Here is a 21,759-nt window from a genome sequence, read left to right on the forward strand (position 1 = left end):
CTTTCCTCGTTTCTCAAGAGTGAAGAGTATATAATGCTTCTGACTTTCATTTTTATGAGACTCAGTAACTTGTCATCTACTGAGTTACTAAGAACTACTATATTCTGGTATAACAGCATGCTATTAGAGCTCACATGGACTCCAACTCAGTATTCTAAGTGTAGCTGCCATTCATAACACAGCACCACCACTGAGCACATACAAATGGTGTAAATTCCTGCGGTTTTATAAAGCAGCAATTTTCAACTGGTGTGCCACAAGAATTTTTAAAACATGCAATACCATACTCTTTAGTCAGGGACACTGACCTCTTTTCCCTTAGATCGTCAAATAAAAAAATGACAATAACCTTCCAGTGTGAATCAATCAAAATTGTATCCTTTTTTTTGTCAGATCAGCAAAAAATATAATTTTGGTGTGCCGCAGAATTTTAGTAATTAATTTATGTGCGCCACGAGATGAAAAAGGTTGAAAATCGTTGTTATAGAATACTTATCAATATATTGTCATCAGTGTTGCCTTAAAATTGGTCATGGTTTCCAACTGCTCTTCTGCTGGTAATTGGTAGTTTATCAAAACAATCAATATAGGTCAGGGTGAGTTACTTGTAACTATACATATTTTGGCCTCTAATTTAAACTGTTATACATACATTGGGGTCATATATCAATCATTCTTTTCCCTCTTACAAAAGTGTACATACATATATACACCCCACCACTTGCTCGTACAGTAATGACACTTTACTATTATCACCAAATTTTCTTTTCCATGGAAAGTGGAAAGATGTATGGTAGATGGGCAGCAGAAACTTTCCATTCTATGTAAGTTGGCTAAAGTAAAAAACTTTGAGATCTACTGTCTATGTAACAATCAAATTCAGTGCAAGAATATCACTTATGTTTATAATTATGACCTTTAGCCATCAGAATTAAATTATGTTACCTATAGAACTTAAATTGTTACCTAGATTGTTTAGGAAGATAAGAAAAAGACAGAAGTCATTTAAAAGCTTTCTATACTAACTAGTTCATGCAAAAAAGTTTTGGTGCTTGAAAAACTAATGCTTTCGGTATTTAAAAAATTCACTTATGTGAAAAAATGCTACATAAATAGGCATTATTAATATTTTGAAGGCATTTTCTAAAATCTTTGGTCCAGAACCATATCCAAAGACACTAACAATTAATACACAAACTTTTCTTGGGCTCACCCCAAATAAATCTTTATGTTTATTTTTGCCACTTTTCAAGTATCAGGGCTTTTACCAGTTCACCTCATAGGCTGGGCTTCCCAAATTAAAAAGAGTTAAAGAATTCTGAAAGCACAGATTTAAACTGTTATAAAAATTAAGTAACAAATTTAATCTAATTAAATAATTAAACCTCTTACATACCAACATAAAGGGAAAGCCACATGTGATATGGCACAAAAATGCAAATAAGCCTGTTTTTCGGAACAGCTAAACCTAAGGGATTCAGCTGTGATTTGCAGGATTTGTGAAAAGGTTCAGTATCACTAGCACCCACTCCCATCATCACCTTTCCCCAGTTTCACATCTTACTTCTCTGCCTCTTTATTCATAACTCTCTCTTTCTCTTTCCCTCTCTCCATCTCCTTCTCTCCCCTCTCAGCCCACCACCGGTCCCTCTCCCCTCCTATACCCTATTCTTCATACTTCTCTAGGAAAGGAGAATTATTCTCAGTTAAGTGTTTCAATGGACATAGCTCAGAACAGATGCCCTACACAACCCCACCACAACCATTCCTCTTCAGCAGGACTCTCCAGAGCCTGAAAGATCCCTATTTAATAACCATCATCATTCCAAAGAATTTTGCACCTCACCTCTTTAAGTAAACTTGTGCTTTAAAATTTATACATACACACACACACACACACACACACACACACACACGAACACTCTAAATAAATTAGGGCATGAAACTGACAGAGTATTTTATAATAGGCTTTAAAATATATATATATATAAAGTTCTTCTAGAGCATAAAACATATTTTTATTTATACAACTTTTCAATCAGATAAATTTTATAAAGGAAGGAAAATCTGAAAACTCACACTGAGAAAAGTATGTGTCAACACTACTACAGTAGAGTTCTCTGTCCTTCATTTATTCTTTCACAGATTTTTCTAGCCTGCTTTGCCAAACATTAATCAATTTTAACCTTCAGCTGACACCCATGACACAGTTATATATTCTACAACTCCACTACAAACTTGTGGTTAGCAATTCTTTTTTAACCCTCCATTATGCAAAGCACAGTGGGCTCCTAATAAGTGTTTCTTTACTGAGGGTCAGAACTACCCAAACGACCACTGTTAACATTTACACTGTTAAAGAAACTAAGACAAACTGTCAAGGACACACTCACTAAATTGACAGTCCACAGTAAGATTTTCATTCTATACACCACACTTACTGTTTGATATAACAAGTTTCAATGTCTTCTGCCATAAAGACTACTATAGAAACTTCAACAAACAAACGTAATAAATTCCTGGAGTTCAAAAAAACAGCAACAGGGAATAAGCTAAAATTCACAGCTAATGGTCATCAAGCATGTAGGCATTTCAGACAATAGGCAACACCAGGGACTTTTCTATGATAAAAGTAATTTCCATTTTCTACTACTCCAAATAGCACTGGACTTCAACTTTAAACCACAGAATAGGTAGAGTCAATAAAAACTAAAAAACATTTAAAACCACAGAACTTATAACCAGTTAATCTTATCAACAGCAATTCTCAACATCTACTCACAAGAACAATAGCCTGAGAACTCTTTCCTGAGGAAGATTATTCTTGGTTTCATAATCTTAAACTTGCCAACATAGCAAACATTAAAACCAAATAAGTTTTTAAAAAAAAAAACCTGAAGAAGTTTTAAGAGAGAAGTTAAATAAAACGAATTTAAAGCCAAAATACCAACTGTAGAACTAAAATAATTAAAGATCTAACCAGAAACATGTTTCCTTTTCAATAAATACCCCATTCTTCCTGCCTTTCTTACTCAAAATTCCTCTTTGTTCATAATTGCTAGAATGAAAGAAAATACACTTTACTGAGCAATAATACTTCTTTTTGGTCCTCTAACAAAACCAGAGCCCGTTACTAATCAAAACCAAGACAAAACAAAACAAGATATAATGGTAAAAAATTAAAAAAAAAAAACTTTCGAATCCCCAACCAATAACTCATTTAACTCAAGAATTATATATCAATAGTCTTAAAAAAAAAAAAAAAAGGTTTTGCACAACGCCTTGGGAGTACATTATAAGGGACCATTCCCATATAAACCAAGTCAAGTGAGCAGGAAATATAGAAACAAGAAATGTGCCATTCATCAGAAATGCAAAAATGCTAACAGTTCGTCTATACTACCTTCCTTCTGCCTTGACAAACTTACCATAGCCATCATGTCTAAACGAAGAAGGGTGTTCTCCCAAAATGGCTTGTCTCTGGCGACCCTTTCCTCTATCTGACACAAAAGTAGAAACATGGTTTTAACAATTTTGATCCAAGTACTTAACAGAGTTCTCACATGGGAAAACCCATTCAAAACATCCATTACAATTCATAATAAAAAAAATATGATTCCTGGTTAACTTTAAACATCCATTCATATCCATTTTAAATACAAACACCAAAAGTTTAAGAAAGTACTTCTATCTAACAAACTCCACTTAACTTGAAAATATCTTTTTGGCAAATGCCAAATACAATCACACTTTCAAAATTAAGAAGAATGGATACTTTTCAGAAAGAGAATGTACACAATGCTAGAGTTTGACACTGTACAGAAGTTTTTACCAATACATGTCTTTAAAACAAGCTTTAAGTGCAGTACTTTTGAAAGACAGTACCTGAATCATACTATTAGCTTCAACAGCAACACATTTTCAAAGTGGGCTTCTTTCAAGAAGTTCAGCATAAGCCAACAACAACCTGTATTACATGGTTTCACAATCAGTAAACACAGAGTATTTTGTATGTATATACACATATTTACAAACACCTACAGACTTCAGAGCTGGAAATTTGCACATCACTGGCCCAGATTATAGCATGGACTGGTCATTGTGGATAGAGCTTAACACCAGGCAGGACTATGAGCACCCCCCAACGTTTAAATATGCCAAGATAAAGCTAACCAAGGGGGCTACATTATTGGATGAGAATACTACAATACTCCTAAAGTATAATTTTTATTTTAGCTACATCTTCAGGGAAGGCATGCCAATGTTCCCAAATCTAATTTGAGGTTTCAATAAAAAGTTTCTAAAATAGCACTTCCAATGTTGGTTAGTAAATTTTAAAATTCATTGTACAATACTTTTAGAAAATTTGCTGGTCAAAAATTATAGTGTTCGGTAAGATTTTTTAAAATATATCTTAAGAGTCTGGTCATTCTAATCTTTGAAAACTCAAAGAGAGAGAGGCTCTTTATATCATTATAGTCAACTAAACAAATGAGATTTATGGGAGATGAGAAATACTTTAATTTTCACCTCAGTCTAGAGCAGTATCATTTTAATTACCTATTCCAAGTTATCACAGCATTGATAGGGAACTAAGGTCATTTAGTTCAATTTTTATTCAGTGTATAAATTTTCTTTACATTAATTGGGACCAACTAGCCCAGGGGTGGAGAACGCCCGGCCCTCGGGCCACATGAGGCCCTCACAATCATCTGGTCTGCCTCTGCCAAAGCATTAGGCGTGAGTTAGTTAAATGTTTGACCAAATACAGCAGGCTAATTTTTACAATGATAATTTTGTATGGCCCACAAATGATGTTATAAATATCCAAATGGCCCTTGGCAGAAAAAAGGTTCCCTACCCCTGACTAGCCTCTGCTTACCCAAACCAGTAACAAGATACTCACTACTTTCCCTTACATTTCCAGGTAAGCCTAAATCATCAGGAAATTAATTTTTGTATTATACAGGTATACAGAAATTGGTCCTCTACCCATATTCTATCCCATTTGGTTCCTCACTCATTCTTTCTCCAAAAACCCTTCCAAGTGCTTCAAGGCTATGATCCTCCCACTCCATTTCCCCAAAGTCATTTCTTCTCCAGACTAAACAATCATAGTTCCCTTTTTTCATTATATCATCATCATTTAAGTCTCACTCCTCTTGAATCAATCCAATCTGCTAATACATTGTGCTAATGTGCCTCTATTTAAGCATGCCACCAACCACTATATACAAATCTAATCTAGAAATTTTCAACCAATATCAGCTTGTTTTCAGGGCTCCATTTTATTGATAGTTAATGGTGTGCTATAAAGGAAAGAGCAGTGGATTGAGAAACAGACCCCCACTGAACCACTAACTTGCAGTATAATCACAGGAACAATCTTCATTCATAAAATGAAGGAGTTAGGGTAGATATAATCTCCAAGTTATCTTTCAGCCAAACATCCTCATTATTAATCATTCTCTTTATTTGAAGCATTCACGACCTAATATAAGGCCACAAAAAATAGAAGAAGTGTGCAGAAGAGTCATACACTGAACACACTAGGCTATAAATAGTGTTTGTAACCTTTCCTGGATTCATCAGAAATCTGATGGAAGGTGTGGGCCTTCTCCCCCAAAAGAGACATATATCGACAAGTTTTGCTTAACATTTCAGGAGGGATTCTCTGGAGTCCAGGCTTAGAATTCTTTACACTGAAATGTAATTTGGGCTGAAAAGGACTTTAAAAATGAGGTTATATTTATAAAAGCGCTTTGTTTTGGTAGAAAAGGTACACTTCAATATCAACTTGAGTAGAAGCTAGTCACAACAAAAACATAAACGGCTATCATCTTGCCAGACAACAAAAATTCTTCTCCCTTGAAAGCATAAACAACTAAAATTCTGTTTGACTTTCTTTAATTATACTTCACTATTTAAATATCTACCTTACAAATTTCTAAACTTTTCTGACTGTAATTCCCTGCATGAAAAATTAATGTAAGCTGGCTTTGTATAAACTTTTGACCTTTTAAAAGAATAGATGTTAACACTATCAAAATAAGAAGCATGTCTATAAATGTTTTAAGAGACATTAAGAAAAATGTAACCAAAATCACTATTTCAAATAAGTAAAACAACACCCCTGAGTGTTCAATAACTGACTACAATTTGACAGAAGTGAGAGATTTCTCATCAACCACCTGTTCTGTTGTTTGAGTAGTAAGGCTTTGTTTCCCAATACTGTATCCATCTGCACCAAGCCTGTACCAAGCATATTACTGTGAGTAGTGAAAAATGTGGGGGTCCAGCCAAAGCTGCATTACAAAACAAATCTTTTTGTAACCCCATACATAAGGCAAGATAATTTCCTGAAAATTGAGAATTAAAGGGGCCAATCATCCAAAAGTCCTAAATATTTAAAGAGTCCAAGGACCACAGCATTGTATTTTTTCTTTGGGCAAGAGTACATACTCTATTATAGAGTCCCTACTGCCCAAGATGTTTTGGATGCCATACGAATTTTTCTTAGTTTATTAAATTTTACAGACATGCTCATCTTGGTGAGTTTTCCCAACATATGGTTCAGATGCTGATATTGTAGTTGAGATGTAGCCAATATTGCAGCCCCCTTGTTTTTACAAGATCCACATTTTAACCTGTATATTCCAAAATTGCCACACACTTCATTGAACAAGTTTACCAGTAAAATCTATGCTCATGAAATCTAGCATTTATAGATTATAGGTGAAAATGTATCTCAAATGAACTGCTCTTATATTCAAATTTATCAAGTTTAAATATATTCTACCTTGAACAGACATGTTACTTTCACCTACATTTGAAATGTCAAAATTTCTAGTTACACAAATTAACATGAGTGATAACCTTAAATTGTTACAAGAAGTAACAACTTATAAACAGCCACTTTACAAAAATCAAACCACACAGAAAATTGTCTTTTACATATCATGCACCTTTTCATTATATTATTCTATTCAATGACCACACTGGAGGGGAAAAACTTAAGTGCAGCAAGTGTGCACCTTTCTAATCCTTTTGTCGTTAATATCTGTGTGGATTGGTTGAGCATTATCAATTCCCAAGACCTGTAAATAAATTGGCCCTGGTATTTGCCAATTAACAATTTGAATCTAAGCTGCAAACAGTTACAGTAATGGGCATTAATATTTACAACATTGTAGGTAACGTCTAGTATCCGTTAGTGTAAAATCTTAAATTCTACAACTGAAACCTTAAGGGAAATCAGACCAATATATACATACAACTTGAATACATGGGCACAGTCTATCATGGTGTTCATCCCATGCAAGTCTGAAGTACTGTTAAGTGTCCTCCTTTAAAAACTTGGGTGATGGTGCATGCAGTATGCAGTCAAGGTGAATTGCAAGTCTGAGTTTTTCAGAGGGCTTTTTGCTGATGCCGATGTTGTGCATGATGAAGTGTAGAGTCAGCCTGCTGGAGTCCTCTATCCTTCTTAATGCCTTGTCCAGCTTGGGGGGAAAGTCCTTTCCATAGAGAAGCAGTGTGCAAGTTTGAAGTTTGTAAGGAATATTCTGAATCAGTTTCCTCTCCTCCAAAGAGAGAGAGCTGCTTGGAGAAATGCAAGTCCTTGAACTGCGGGCGTGCTTGTATGTGTGGGCTCCTTTGTTGAACTAAATATAAATAACTCAGTACATACCAGTAGGGGGCACTAATGTTCAAGGTTATTTTCCAGCATTACATGGCCTTTTGCAACAAAAGCATTCACCAACATTTTCATTTGAATGAACTAGCTCATCTCAGAAAAAAGGAATCTAACTGCATGTAAAAATTTTCAGCAGATGTAAGTACATTCTAAAATGCATAAAATACTTACCTCGTCTTCCCAAATATGGTTTAGTGTAGTCCCAACTGTCATTGTCATTCCTAATAACATTTAGACGAGTTGGCTGTTAAGATTAAAAAGAAAGTTCGAATTTAATATATAATACCAAAACATAAATATTTCTTTGGTGAAGTGTTGAAAAAAATATTTACCCTTGCATATTCAATTTTTAGCGTGCAACATCCAGCATATATATCTGCTCCATTGAGTGCTGCTTTAGCTTTCTGGGCACAAAGGACTGATTCAAACATAAGCTCTATTAAGGAAATCTGGTTTAAGATGTCCAATGTTTAATCATTATCCAATCCCTAAAAAAGGACTTAAAAAATAAGAAACAACTCTTTCACTTCTGGAATGTTTTACCAAATAAAATTTCTAGATGAATTTTAGTAGGAGAATTTAATTTTAATATCAAAGTTACCATTGTAGGGTACATAAGGGTCTAAGAACTATGTTGTACACCTGAAACTAATATAATATTGTATGCCAACTGTAATTTAAAAATAAATTTTTTATAAAAAAGGATCAATGATATTAAAAGTAACATAATCCAACCTACCTATCTACATACTAATCCATCTAAGTAATCAGAAGTACTTTATAAATTGGAGAGAAGGGAAGGGGGCATGGTCACATTCCCTAGCAAAAGAGAACTTGCTATCTCGAAACAGGCAATATTTTACTATTAACATTACAAAGAACCAAAGTAATACAAAACAAACATTTAATTTTTATATATTTCTGAAAAGGCAGGGGTTTTATAATCATGTAACTATCCTCATTTTATTGTTTTTTAAAATGACATAAGTCTATAATTTTTTTTAATTCTGTAATTCTTTCCAAAAATCAAATCACAAAAATGGTCAGAAAAAAAAAAATCTCTCCAGAAGCACCATTAGAGTTTGCTATAAAGCCCTAACCTTTCTCTATGCATATGTTAGGGTGGTTTTTTAAAATTATTTTTAATGGGATTGTACTTTATATACTATTTTACAACTTTTTCTTTTTATTCAACATATAACAAATTTAACAACAAAAAAAATATTTCTAAGAGTCAATAAAGAAAGGTAAGAAAGGTTCTATTGATTCTAAAGTTTTGGTACTTCCAAACGACCTATTTTAAGAAGAGCTTCAGAAAAAGTTCATTCAAGATAAATTTTAAAAAGGTAAAAGTGTACATATTATCAAAGTGTTATTTTTTCCCCAGTAAAAAGGCAAAGCACTGGATTGTTTCATGGTAGCAAGCAAAATTGTCTATGGGTGCGGCAGTTTCATTTTTTAAATCTCAGAAAAAGAGATTGAGAGGGAATAAACACCACTTGCCTAGAAATGATTACATAGGAAAAAATAAGGTCTATGTTACACAGCATTCACACATATCAATAAAAAAGTTATAAATAAAGGATATTCAACCATCGCTTGTATCCCATTTCTCTTGAATATAACAATACGTTGCACTTTTCCAACAGGGTTGCATACAGTATATAAAACATCCTAAGAAGGAAAGGAAAAGATTTCTTCATATTTTCTATTTGGAAAAACATTAAAGCTACACACTGATTTCCTTTACTTAAAAAACTAACAAGGGTGGAGGCAGGCTGGGAGACGACAATGAGGGGAAAAGGGACATATGTAATACTTCCAACAATAAAGAATTTTTAAAAACTATCAAGATGTCACTTCTATTAATTGCTAATTAAACTTTAAAAACTGTTATACTTTAATAAATCTAAAGTTACTTCCCCACCTATACAATATACCCACACATTAGAGAAGTTCCAATGAAACATTTGAACTTTACCTATTTGCTCCCTAAATGAATCCTCAATTTTTATTTTCTTAATAGGTGACTAAAATACTGGCTATACACAATTAATACCAAAACTGTAATCAATTAACTTGTTTTTTCCAAATATCATCAAGAAATGTTTCATATTACAATCACTTGAATTACAGTAATAAATATTTATTAAGTGGTAGTAGAATAGCTCAGTATCCATTTTTCAAGGAACAATGGCTATTCAGAAAAGACCCAGGAAAGATCATTTATACAGTGTTAGATGACTTTGAACAAGATGCCTGAATCATCTAAGAGAGAACTTAAACACCTTCTTACGAATAATTCTTCAACTTTCAAGAAATTACCATTAGGTACTAGGGATACAACAATAAACAAATCAGAGTACTTGTACTAGATGAAGTTATATTTTTTTCCAAAACACCAAATACTGCAAATATAGTAACAGTCTATTAAGCCTATAAATATTATAAAATAAAGATAAATGTCTAATTAAAGTTAAAGCATAAACTACAATTTAAATTTATGTCCCAATATCATATACCCTTACTAGAAATGGTACTAATTAAAGAAATAAGGCCGGTTTTTAACAAGTTTATCAAAAGACCTTATAATAATGGCATATGCATCTTACAATATGCTATGGGAGTCTGTCATTACCTAGTAGATGCTTTTGATACATGTGCTGGCATAAGTGAGAGAATTCTTAGATCATTTCCAAGCCTGTCTAATTTCTTATTAGAAACAGTTAACACTGATGCTTTAAATTTGCCTACTTAATTATGACAACTGTGCTTCTGACCTTTTTAGCACCAGCGCTCACCATTTCTTTGTTCATTAAGCTTAATAATCAAAATTAATTTAATAATTCTAAAGACAACCACTATTTTTAAATAACTACATGGCAGTGAAGAAAACTATGTTAGTCATTCTAACAGAAAAGTCCAAAATCTCTTTTAATTTAGTTTGGCATATTAAAAATCCATACCACTGTAATTGGGTAAAGAGGATTTTGAATTGATAATAGAAGAACTTTGTTGCCTCCTGAAGGATCATCAGTATTTCCTGGCCGAGTGATCCTTTTGCTTGTAGAATAGTTGAAAAAAGCCTGCTGACCAGCAATGTACACAGGTTCATCCGCAGCAAATGTCACACATTCTTTGGCGCTATCTATGTTCTCAAATTCCACGAGAGCCTGCCGTTTAAATGGCATCATCATCACATAGCTGGAAAGAGATTGGGAGGGAAAACCCAAATATAATAAGTTCCATTAACATTATTTGTTTTCAATCAAGTAAAAGCAGAATTTAATAACTACTATCTATTGATTTTTCCAAGTAAATAAGTGCACACACTTATAACTGACTATACTTTCACTTATCTTACTAAAAACAGAGAACAGATAAAAACAATTGCAAACTGACCAAATTTCTCCCCTAAATCTCACCCAAAATATTTTTAAATATTAAAGAATGTGAAAAGATATTTATTAGAATATCACACATATTTTAAGAATACACTTAAACTGTCTGGCACATAATTTCTTAAAAAATCTTTAAAAAGCATTAATGTTAGGAAGATTGAAAGACCAAAGAGAGAAAAAAATAACCAAAACAGCTAAGGGACATATAGTGGGTGCTTTCAACTTACAACTCAAGACATGTTTACTAAATTTTAAATAAAAACAGGGAGAGGCACAAGATTTACTATACAAATTAGATCCCAAAAGTTCTGTTATAAAATGTTAAACTAATCACTACCTAGCATCCTCTCCTTTAATGGGAGTGGGAAAGGGAGAAAAAGAGACTCAGCATATATTTTTAAATATTCTTTTGATTATAATACACAAATACACTATAAAATAAAGACAAAAAATACAGCAATTTTATTATCATGACACAATCATTCTCAACATGTTGTTATAGTTTCTCCTGAACTTCCTTCCTATGCGTCTAACTTTTACGTATAAACTTAGCAAATATTGAACTTGATGATTCATTCACCGTTTTATTATGAGCAGTTTCTGTATAATCTTTATATTATATATCACAAAGTAAACAAACAAATAGAAAAAAGTTCTATAAATACAACATTTTGAAGCAAAACACCTGCTTTTCACTGGAGACTATTCAAGGTTCCTTCAGCTTTAAAGCAGTGACTTATCCAATACCATTTCATACAACTGAAACTCCTATAATTCATATTTGTCACTTAAGCTCTTAATTATACACTAATTTGTTCCAATTATTTCACGACTTTTCTATCCACATAACTACCAATCTTGAGGGCAGAATGATGTACTATGCACATTATCTGAATAATATTCATATATGGAACACTTTACCATGGACAAAACATCTAACAGTATAGAGTCTAAAAATGAACAGGCTACCCAAAAGTAATTCAAATTACTCACCAACTTAAACACATAGTTCTTTAATGCCAACATTCAGGTCATGGTCATAATTAACATAAAAGTTTCAACTATATTTTCCCATCACCTGTTTTTCCCACATAGCTTTAGTATTTCTTGGCTATAAGAAAATAACTTTAAAAGCCCTACATATATAAGAACAAAAAAATAAATAAACCATAAATAACCATCTCTTTATAACTCCATGGGACAATGCACCACTTAGAAGGTCCTTATAGTGAATGGAGTTAGTCTGGTGCCAACACCCACGCCTAAAAACGGTCAAAGGAGTCTGCTTCAATACATAACTCTCCAGACAGACTATCTTCCAAGATCTACTCTATATGACTAAGAAGTGATATGGTAATCTTAGTAATAATTCAAGAAATGGGCTTTCTTATACCCATGTGAATTCCCAATTTGTACCTCCAAGGATAAACATTATGTATATCAGTGATTTCTGAGGTATGTAAGTTGAGGATAACAGGTTTGCCAAGTTATCTACCTCTCAATGAAGTCACCAAAGAAATTAATAAAAAATGTCATGATAGAAGTTATCACCTAAAACTTCTGATGCAATTATTCCTTTCTGTTGGATATCTCTAACCACTCCCTCACTATCTATTTATGTATCATCCTTTCAATACTCAAAAACTCGATATAAATATTTATAAAATTGAAGCAATCAAGCCATCTCAGCAAATATATTGAAATTTCTCTCCTGTTTATATATTTTGATGTAGTCTGTGTCACTGAGGCCTACAACGAAACTCCAAACATATTCATCATGGAAAAAAATAATAAAAATCAACTCTAGATTATCCATGCTAAGAAGAGAGCAATAACCAGACATACTCCAAAAATAACTTAGGAAGAATTTTTAAGTGTCTATTTTTGGTAGCAGTTTCACTTTTCTAATTATGTTTTCACTTAAGTCAATACTCATAACCACACACCAGCTGTGTGAATATGGAAGACAAGCTAGGATAAAACACTGCTCATGACCTGCATAAGAACTCACCATAACATGTAGCTAAGCAAATAATGCCTACCTTTCATCTACACACTTTTAGTTGCCAGTTCCTAAATATTCCAAAATAATTTCTTAATCAGTATTTAAGCCCTGGCCAATGTTGCTAAGTGGTCAGAGCATCAACACTCACACCAAAGGGTCTTGGGCTCTATTCCTGGTCAAGGGCACACACACCTGGGTTGCAGGTTCCATTCCTGGCTCATGTTGGGTTGTAGCTCTTGTCAGGGTGCATGAGGGAGGCAACCAATTGATGTGTCTCTTTCACATTGATGTTGCTTTTTCTATCCTCCTCCTACCTGCCTCCCTCTAAAAAGACTGGTGGAAAAAATATCCTTGGGTGAGGATTAAAAAAAAAAAATCAGTATTTAAGTACCACTAACCACTTGAAACTTTGAAGATGAAGGGTGTAACCAACTCACTGGTTTAAAGCAATGTTAAGAAGGAATCATGGACTCATTTGAAATCAGATGAAAGAAGCAATAATCAATTTTACCTATACAACCTAGCTGGGAAGTGAGAGGTGATCAAGGCCACAAAAATACATCCATGCATCATCCCGGAAAGGTTAAAAACAAGATTCCAAAGAAATTCAGTGATAACATCAAGGCAGCAGCAACCCAGCAGCTGGTTCTACCATACGGTTTTCAATCTGCATGGAGTCCCTATTGTCCTTACCATATTGTCCCAAACTTTTCCAGAGCCTCCACAAGGTCCGCTTCCACCACAGACTCACAGAGTCCTCGAACATGGACAACGGGGGAAACGGAAACTTTATGATGACTTCCACCTGCCTCCTAGCAAGAGAAAATAATTTGTAATTAAAAACTTAAAAAACCCAAATTATATCTCTTAGTACATTCAACTTTGTCGTAAAAAAACAAACTTTTTTTAAGTTGCGGTGAAGGCCTGGGAGAGGGGAGCATGGTGGAGGAGGTCAATGGAGGGGTTTGAAAAAGGGGGACTTGTGTAATACTTTCAACAACAAAGACAAATTTAAAAAAAAAACAAACACATGTTTGCAAAAGGACCTAAAAGTAAAATCACCAACTTAATGTCTGGCATGAATATTTTTATTTCTTAAAAGGGGACATTCTTTCTCAATAAGAAGTAAAAATAAGTTATTTAATAACTTATTTCAACTTCAAGAAACTCTCAGAAAAAAATCTTCATGCTAAGATTGGAAATACATTTTGTATTCATAATTTCATAATTTTACCCCCATAAAATCAAATTCGCAAGTAGTCCAAATGAAGAAAAAGTCCCAATTTAAAACTTTCCTTTAGTATAAAGATTATATACTTTATCTTTTCTGTAATATAGTAGATTTATATAATCTTTTGTCCTTATTTAATTGGTTACTCCCTCTACAACTTTGTTACTCAGCAGTACACGTGACAACTTAAGTTTATACCAAGTACCATCTTTGTTGATGAACATGGAGTTCTCAGAATCACCAGCCTTCGAGGCTTCTATGGAGTACTCTGCATCTTTTAGTATGCCCAGCAGGAAGTTTTTAAATATAAGCATATGGTCTTAAAACTTATTTTAAAAGGGACTGTGTAAGAGAGTTATTTTTTAAAATAAATCTTTATTGTTCAGATTATTACAGTTGTTCCTCTTTTTTCCCCCATAGCTCCCCTCCACCCGGTCCCCACCCGACCCTCTGCCCTTACCCCCCCACACACTGTCCTCATCCATAGGTGTACGATTTTTGTCCAGTCTCTTCCCACACCCTCCTCACCCATTTCCCCCCGAGAATTGTCAGTCCACTCCCTTTCTATGCCCCTGATTCTATTATATTCACCAGTTTATTTTTAAAATTAAAATAGCTCTCTCATTTATTTATTCAAGTTTTATTAAGACAAAGATTTATATTTATAGGTAGCCGCTGGGCACCTCTCTTGCATCACTTCAGAAATTATTTCCATGTATAATTCACTCATATATGGATATATTCGTGTATATATGGATATATACAGAGATATCCCAAAAATCTATTAAATAAAAGGTTTCTTTGTCCTCCAAACAGACTAATCTAAAAGCACTATAAAACTTAAGAATCATTTAAAGAAAATTAAATCCCTTTATGGCTATTTTAAAAGACTTGCCAAATTTTTTCATTATAAAGTCTAGAAAAATAGACTTATGCCAATAAAATATTATGTCAGAATTTTTTTAAAAAGAACTGATTTAAATATGTAAAGTAACCATGGGACTATGCTATATGATTGGCATAGCCAACAAACAATTTCAGTCCTTTGAAAATATTAATTCAAAAAAAAAAAGAAAATATTAATTCAATCCTTGAAATTTCATTTGAATTGCTTAAGTTTAGTCTTTTCTATGCTTACAGATATTCATTACATGTCACTAAATTTAAAACAAATCCTTCTGATTGTTCCCTATGTAAACCAACATTCTCTTAGCAACCTTAACAAATGAAACCCTGCCTATAGTGAAATGCAACAACCAAATGTGCATTATCACCATATTAAGCTCTAAATATAATTGGACAACAATAATGCAAAAATAGAGCTCTAAATAAAACCTAAAAACCTGAATTTAGACACACATTTAAAGTAGAAATAACAAGTTTTACTCTAAAATCTCCATTGATCCTTAGATATCAGCTGGCAAAGGTTAAAATGCAAAAAAAATACCTATATTGTCCTGGACTCTTCACAAAGTTAGTATCGAAAAACAGTAGATTTCAGACTGAGACTGAAGACAGACAACAACCAAATGCAATATGTGAGCCTTCATTTTATAACAGATAAAAACTGCTACAAAGGCATCTTAGGGACAATTGGAGAATTTAAATAGGATATTAGATTATATAATGGAATTATTGTCTTAGATACCATTATAATGGTAATGGTTTAAGAAAGAGTATCTCTATTCTTAGGAATATTTGGGATACTTAAGGATAATTGTAATGTCTGTAACTTACTTTCAAATAGTTTAGGGAAAAAATGTGTATGTAGAGTGATATAGAGATTAAAATCCCAAATAACACATTAAAAATGGCATATTAATTGAACATTTTATATGATAAAAAGTTGGGAAAGTATTTCATTATATAATATTTAAGATCTGCAAAAGGGTACGAAGAACAATATAACTTACCACCCAGTCTAATAAATGAAACTACCAATCAGTTGAACATATCTCTCCTCCTACCTCCCTTCCCATCATGGATAACCACTATCTTGCAGATAGTGCTAAGGAACATGACTTTTTTCAAACTGGTCTTCTCACAAAGAAATGGATTATAGGACCAATTTAAGAATCCCTCAAAAGATCTGACTTTAATATATTATTACTTATATTTCCCAAATGAAACAGATGGAAACTCAAGTCATTCTATAGAAGCTGGAAAATATTGAATGCTATCAATATGGTATTTAGGAGGAGATATGAATATCTCACAATTATCTCAACCTCAAGACAGAAAACGTTTCCCAACCACTTGTATTTCCCTTATTCCCACTCAATGAATTTGCCATTCCTTGATATTTCTCTATCTTTAAATTATGTCTCCTTTTCTTTAATTTTAAAATTTCTCATCCTTTCTGTAGTTTATTATATAAAACAAAAAAAACACACAAACCTAGGGTTGTTTCAAAATATAAAACTGACATATTAAAGATATCTTTTCAAACTATTTTCACCCCCCTATCTCTCCTCAACCCCAAAATACTTTACTAAATCAGTATTTTCTTGGGGAAGAGGCAAAGCCCTGGAACCACGGCCACCACCAGGTGGGGTCTTGGTCCACCCCGCCCATCCGCTGAGGCCACAGCTACAGCCGCCACAGCTACAGCCGCCGCAGCTTCCGCCGAGGGCGGGCAGGGGGAGGGCAGGGGGAGATGCGTGCACTTTCCGGAAGCAGGGCCAGACCTGCGTGGTGCACCTCACCGGGATGCTTGAGGATGGAAAGAAATCTGCTTTCTCCCAGGTCAGAAACAAGCCCTTTGAGTTTCTGCTAGGCAAGGAGGAGGTGATCCGAGGCTGGGAAGAAGGGGTTGCCCAGGCGAGTGCGGGTCAGAGCGCCAAACTGGACTATCTCCCCAGACTATGCCCACGGTGCTACTGGGTACCCAGACATCATTCCATCAAATGCCACTTAGGTCTTTGCCGGGGTAAACTTATGCCAACTATGAAGGCATAATTCGATCCCCACTGCAGGCTATAGATCAGTCTCTTCATAAGCATTCCAAACTCCCTGTCCCTCAAAGGCTATCTCAAGGACAAACTCTAATAACACCAATCTTAAGTGCTAATTTTGACAACTGGAGGTTGAAGACCAAGCTCTATTAAATAATAGAGAAGGGAAGCTTCCATCTAAGAGGAATAAGCAGGTCACATTATTATCTTCATACAGAACAGCAACAACTGAACTGTAAATTCACAAGGGCCAGGCGCAATGTCCTCACGCTTTTTGTTTTCCCAACATCTCTATGCACATTTGCTCAGGAGCCACTCAACCGTCTTTTCCGCCCGTAATAGGATTAAGAAAGACCAACCTCAAATTCAGTAATTCATCCCCCAACACCAGACACACAGACCCACTGCCAAGTGGTTATCCAGTCTCTCCTTAAACACCTTAAATGACAGGAAACGCACTACCTAGTGAGACAACCCCTTATACTTTAGAAAATTCTTCATAATATTGCATCCATTTCTGTCTCCCTGTAGTTTCCTATCCAAAATGGCTTCTGGAGTCAGATCAGCTTTTGAATCTTTGGACACTAATTGGCTCAGTGACCTTAGGCTAGTTACTTAATCTTTCTCAGTTTGACTTAAAAAAGAACAGTACCCTCACCATGTAAGATTACAATAAATAAATGAAACAAAAAATGCTTAGCAGTGCAAGAGGTAGTTATTCAATAAATGTTGGCACTCCTGCCCTTATCTATATTTCCCTCTTCTACATGAGAGCCTTCAATTACTTATAATGGTTAAATCACACCGCTAAGTTTACCCTTCAGGATAAATGTCCCTCCAATTTCTTCTATCATTCCTCTTATGATGTGATTTTTTAAAAATATAACATCAATGATGAGAATCCTTGATCAGCTGCCTCCTGCTGGGATGGAGCCCACAACCCAGGCATGTGCCCTGACTGGGAATCGAACAGTGACCTCCTGGTTCATAGGTAGACGCTCAACCACTAAGCCATGATGGACGGGCTTATGATGTGATTTTTAAGTGCCCTCTCTATTCTGGCAATCTTTCTCTGGATACTTAAGAATTTATCAATGTAGTATCAAGAAAGGAATACAGCATTTCCAGATATTCAAGATTATCCCTTCTTTGACTTTAAAGACTTTATATAGACCAAGAACAAACTAGTTTTAAGGGGCAGCTGCAAATATTTTTTAACTCACACTATGCTTAGAGTTTTTCTTTTTTCTTATTAAATAATCACATCTCTTTACTTGGTCTTTTTAAAAAAGAAACAATACAGCAGATCCAAAATATGAGAACCACTTTAATTTTCCTATCCAAAGTTTTTAGGTATATTTGATCACCTAACAAAAATTAAAAAGAAGAGCCATGTGATTCGAATTACCTTTTAAAAATAACCTTGTCCTCCCCCGCCCCCCCCCCCTCAGGTACTACAAATCCTTTGGTTTTGCCTACCCAGAACCCGCCCCCGCCCTTCCCATTTCTTCTGGTTAAACACACCAAAAAAAAAAAAGAAAAAGGAAAAAACTTCTTCCAATCCACATTATTATATTGGTATTCTCAATCACAGTCATGCCTCCCCAGCTTCAGAGATAGCACAATTAGTTGTGAGAATGAAGTGAGAGGCAAAAAAAAAAAAAAAAAAAAAGGTTGATCAGAGATAAATATGGGCATTGGGGAAGAGAGAAGGTTCTCTTTATTTGCTAGTTATAAGACAGAGCTGAAACATGGAAAGAATCCAGTCTCTATGACATCATCTAAATCCCTGAGTCCAGCCATGCCTGGAAGTAGTGCCACAACTTGGCTTTCCCAGTTACATGGGCCAATAAATTCCCTACCCCGACCTCTTTTTGTTTTGCTTAAGTTCATCCCAGTTGCTGTGACTGTAACTGCAAGCTTTGAAAGTTACATTCAACTTCATAAAGGAAAAAGGAAAGCACTGAATGATGTAAACTCCCCGACTTCCGAATAAGAGACTTTTTTTTTTACTATTTTATCACTAAGAACTGCACCTGGCACATACATGGTAGGGGCTCAAGAATTTTTTTTAATGAGTTAAGAGCTCACAGTGATCATAATCCAACCATCTCGTGTGATAGGTAGCACCTGCCTTGGTTGGGCTGACGCCTCTATTAAACAGCTCTTTTCACTTTTGTACAACCATGAAGAAATAAAGCCAAAAGGTAGTAATACCTACTGCTTTTCGTTTCTTTCCCAAAACTAGGCCTGAAAATCATTTACTGTAGCGTTTAGCTAACCATTTTAGTGCTCCAGAGCACACATCTTTGAATGTTTTATTCCACACAGTGTAGTTGCTAGACACCCACACGGTCTCTAAGCTTGTCCTGTGGGAGCTAACGAAGTAACTTCATCCCATCTCCCATCCCATATTCACCCAATAAATCATCATAGTATTCCTATCATCATTAACGTGTATCATTAACGTGTATTAATGTATCTTAAATTCAAACTAGATTCTCTACATAATATATATTCCTTTATTTGGAAACCCTAGGATCTACATTTTTATCTTGGCATTTTGCCATCTTGCAAATCTAATAAAAATTGAGGAATAAATTTTCATCTCATCAGCAAACAAACCACTTTAACAATCTTTAATTTCCTGTTACTAGCAGAACAGAGTAAGGGGGGCGGGCAAAAAACAAGGAAAAAAAGAAACAAACAAAAAAAAACAATGAAAAATAAAATCACAATTAAAATGTGTTACATGTTTCAAGAACATCCAAGTCATTAAGCTAGCTTATGCACCAAAAAGGGGCAAAAAAAAAAAAAAAAACAATTCCTTGGGAGGACGAGGACAAATATGTGATACCTTAATCAATAAAGAATTTAAAAAAAAAAAAACAATTCCTTTGCTTGTTTCCTTCAAGTCTCCATCCAACGGAAGCTTGAGTTACCATTTGCTGTGGATAAAACCACGTTCACATTCCTGATGCCTCCGGCGATTTTTTTAGAGAAACAAGAATCTAGGAGCGGGTGTTGAACGAGGTATAAACTTCTTCAATGAAGAAGTGAGGTGATTTTAAGATCTGTCTTCCTTGAAAGTAGGGATGTCCTAACATAACAACCTACCAATACATTTTTTTTTTTAACCGAAGAGCTAAAGACCGTACTCCGCAATCATCATAAAACTGGGTGGCAAAGCGCGCACGCCAACCCTGCCGAGAGTCCACCTGTTCCAGTGAAACCTTCGGGGGAACGAAGGGTGTGGGCGCCAGAAGCGCCACCAGCCATCCGGTGGGACTCTCCCGGGGACCTGGGCGAGCAGACGCCACGCGATCCCGCAACCGCGGCCCGCGCGCGGATGCTGCGGGCAGACGGGCCGAAAGGACCGAGCGGGGCGTCCGGACGCCGGCCAGCGGCCGGGAGAGTTCCGCTAACAAAGAGCTCCGCGCGCCCCGAAGCCCCCCGGGCGGAAGCAACGCCTCCCCGCCGCCCCCCCCCCCCCCGACCCTCCTCAAGTTCAGGGCCGGCCGCCGCCTCGCGCCCGGGCCTGCGGCCAGGCCGGGGCCGGGGCCGCGATCGGGACGCGGCACACAGGTAGGGCCCATCCAGAAAAGCTCCCCGAGAGGCGAGCCGGCCACTCGGTCCTCGCAGCCGCGAAGGGAAGCAGCGGGCAGGAGGCCCAGAGCCAGTCCCCGCCACGGGGCCCTGCTTCCCGGGGAGCCGCCAAGGCACGGCGGGCGGGCGGACGGACGGACGGGGCGCCGCGCTTTGTTACCGGCTGCGAGAAGCTCCGGCCGCCGCCATCGCCCCCGCCCCGGGGCGTCGCTTCCCGGCGGTTCTCGCCTTCCTCGGCCGAGTAGTCGATCTCCCCCTCCTCGGTCTTGAGGCGCTTGGCCTGGCTCTCGTACTCCCGATCCTCCTCGTACGTCTCCCGGGGGGAGGAGGAGGAGGAGGACATGGCGACGGCCGGAGGGACCGGCGGGCAGGCGGGTGGGGGTGGCGGCGTGGTGCGGGCCTCGGGCCGCCGGTCCGTCCCCGCGCGGGCAGCGCGTCTGCGGCTGGGTCTGCGCGGCCGGGCCGTCCGCGGGGGCGGCGCGCCCAGGGGCGGGTTGGCTACGGAGAGCGCCCGGGGAGGAGGCTCCCGAGCGGCCGCTCCCTGGTATTAAGGAGCCAACATTCGGCCTCACCCCGCTCCGCCGTCTCCGTCCCACCCCGAGGGAGCGAATCTAAGGATGGGACGCGACCGTGGCTTCCGGTCTTCCCTCCTCCCCGGATCCGCTGCCCGCCGCCCAGGCTCGGCCTCCGCCCCGCCCCCCCGCGCCCGCGCCCGCGCCGTCGCCGCGCAGGATGGAATCCAGCCGCAGCCCGCGGGAAGCGCCCCCCACAACCTTTGTCTCCGTCCCTATTGGCAGATGGAAAAGCCGACCAGGCTTCCCATTGGCTAGAAGGACTGTTCGTCAAAAGCCCCCCACGGCCCGCCC

At 36.9% G+C, this 21,759-nt stretch overlaps 1 protein-coding gene across 1 annotated transcript in view; it reads right to left on the reverse strand.

Annotated features, from left to right (window-relative positions):
* The window catches only part of HNRNPLL (heterogeneous nuclear ribonucleoprotein L like), a 30,816-nt gene extending 9,282 nt beyond the window's left edge, over positions 1 to 21,534 (reverse strand). The window contains exons 1-7 of the mRNA XM_054727898.1: positions 21,054 to 21,534; positions 13,796 to 13,914; positions 10,663 to 10,900; positions 9,290 to 9,370; positions 8,029 to 8,130; positions 7,868 to 7,940; positions 3,429 to 3,500 (exon numbers count right to left, since the gene is read on the reverse strand). Coding sequence (XP_054583873.1) covers positions 3,429 to 3,500; positions 7,868 to 7,940; positions 8,029 to 8,130; positions 9,290 to 9,370; positions 10,663 to 10,900; positions 13,796 to 13,914; positions 21,054 to 21,236 — 868 coding nt within the window. The 5' untranslated portion in view covers positions 21,237 to 21,534. The remainder of the gene's footprint in view (positions 1 to 3,428; positions 3,501 to 7,867; positions 7,941 to 8,028; positions 8,131 to 9,289; positions 9,371 to 10,662; positions 10,901 to 13,795; positions 13,915 to 21,053) is intronic.
* Positions 21,535 to 21,759: the final 225 nt, after the last annotated feature.

The sequence above is a fragment of the Eptesicus fuscus genome, chromosome 16 (assembly GCF_027574615.1).
Source record: "Eptesicus fuscus isolate TK198812 chromosome 16, DD_ASM_mEF_20220401, whole genome shotgun sequence".
Taxonomy (NCBI): Eukaryota; Metazoa; Chordata; class Mammalia; order Chiroptera; family Vespertilionidae; genus Eptesicus; species Eptesicus fuscus.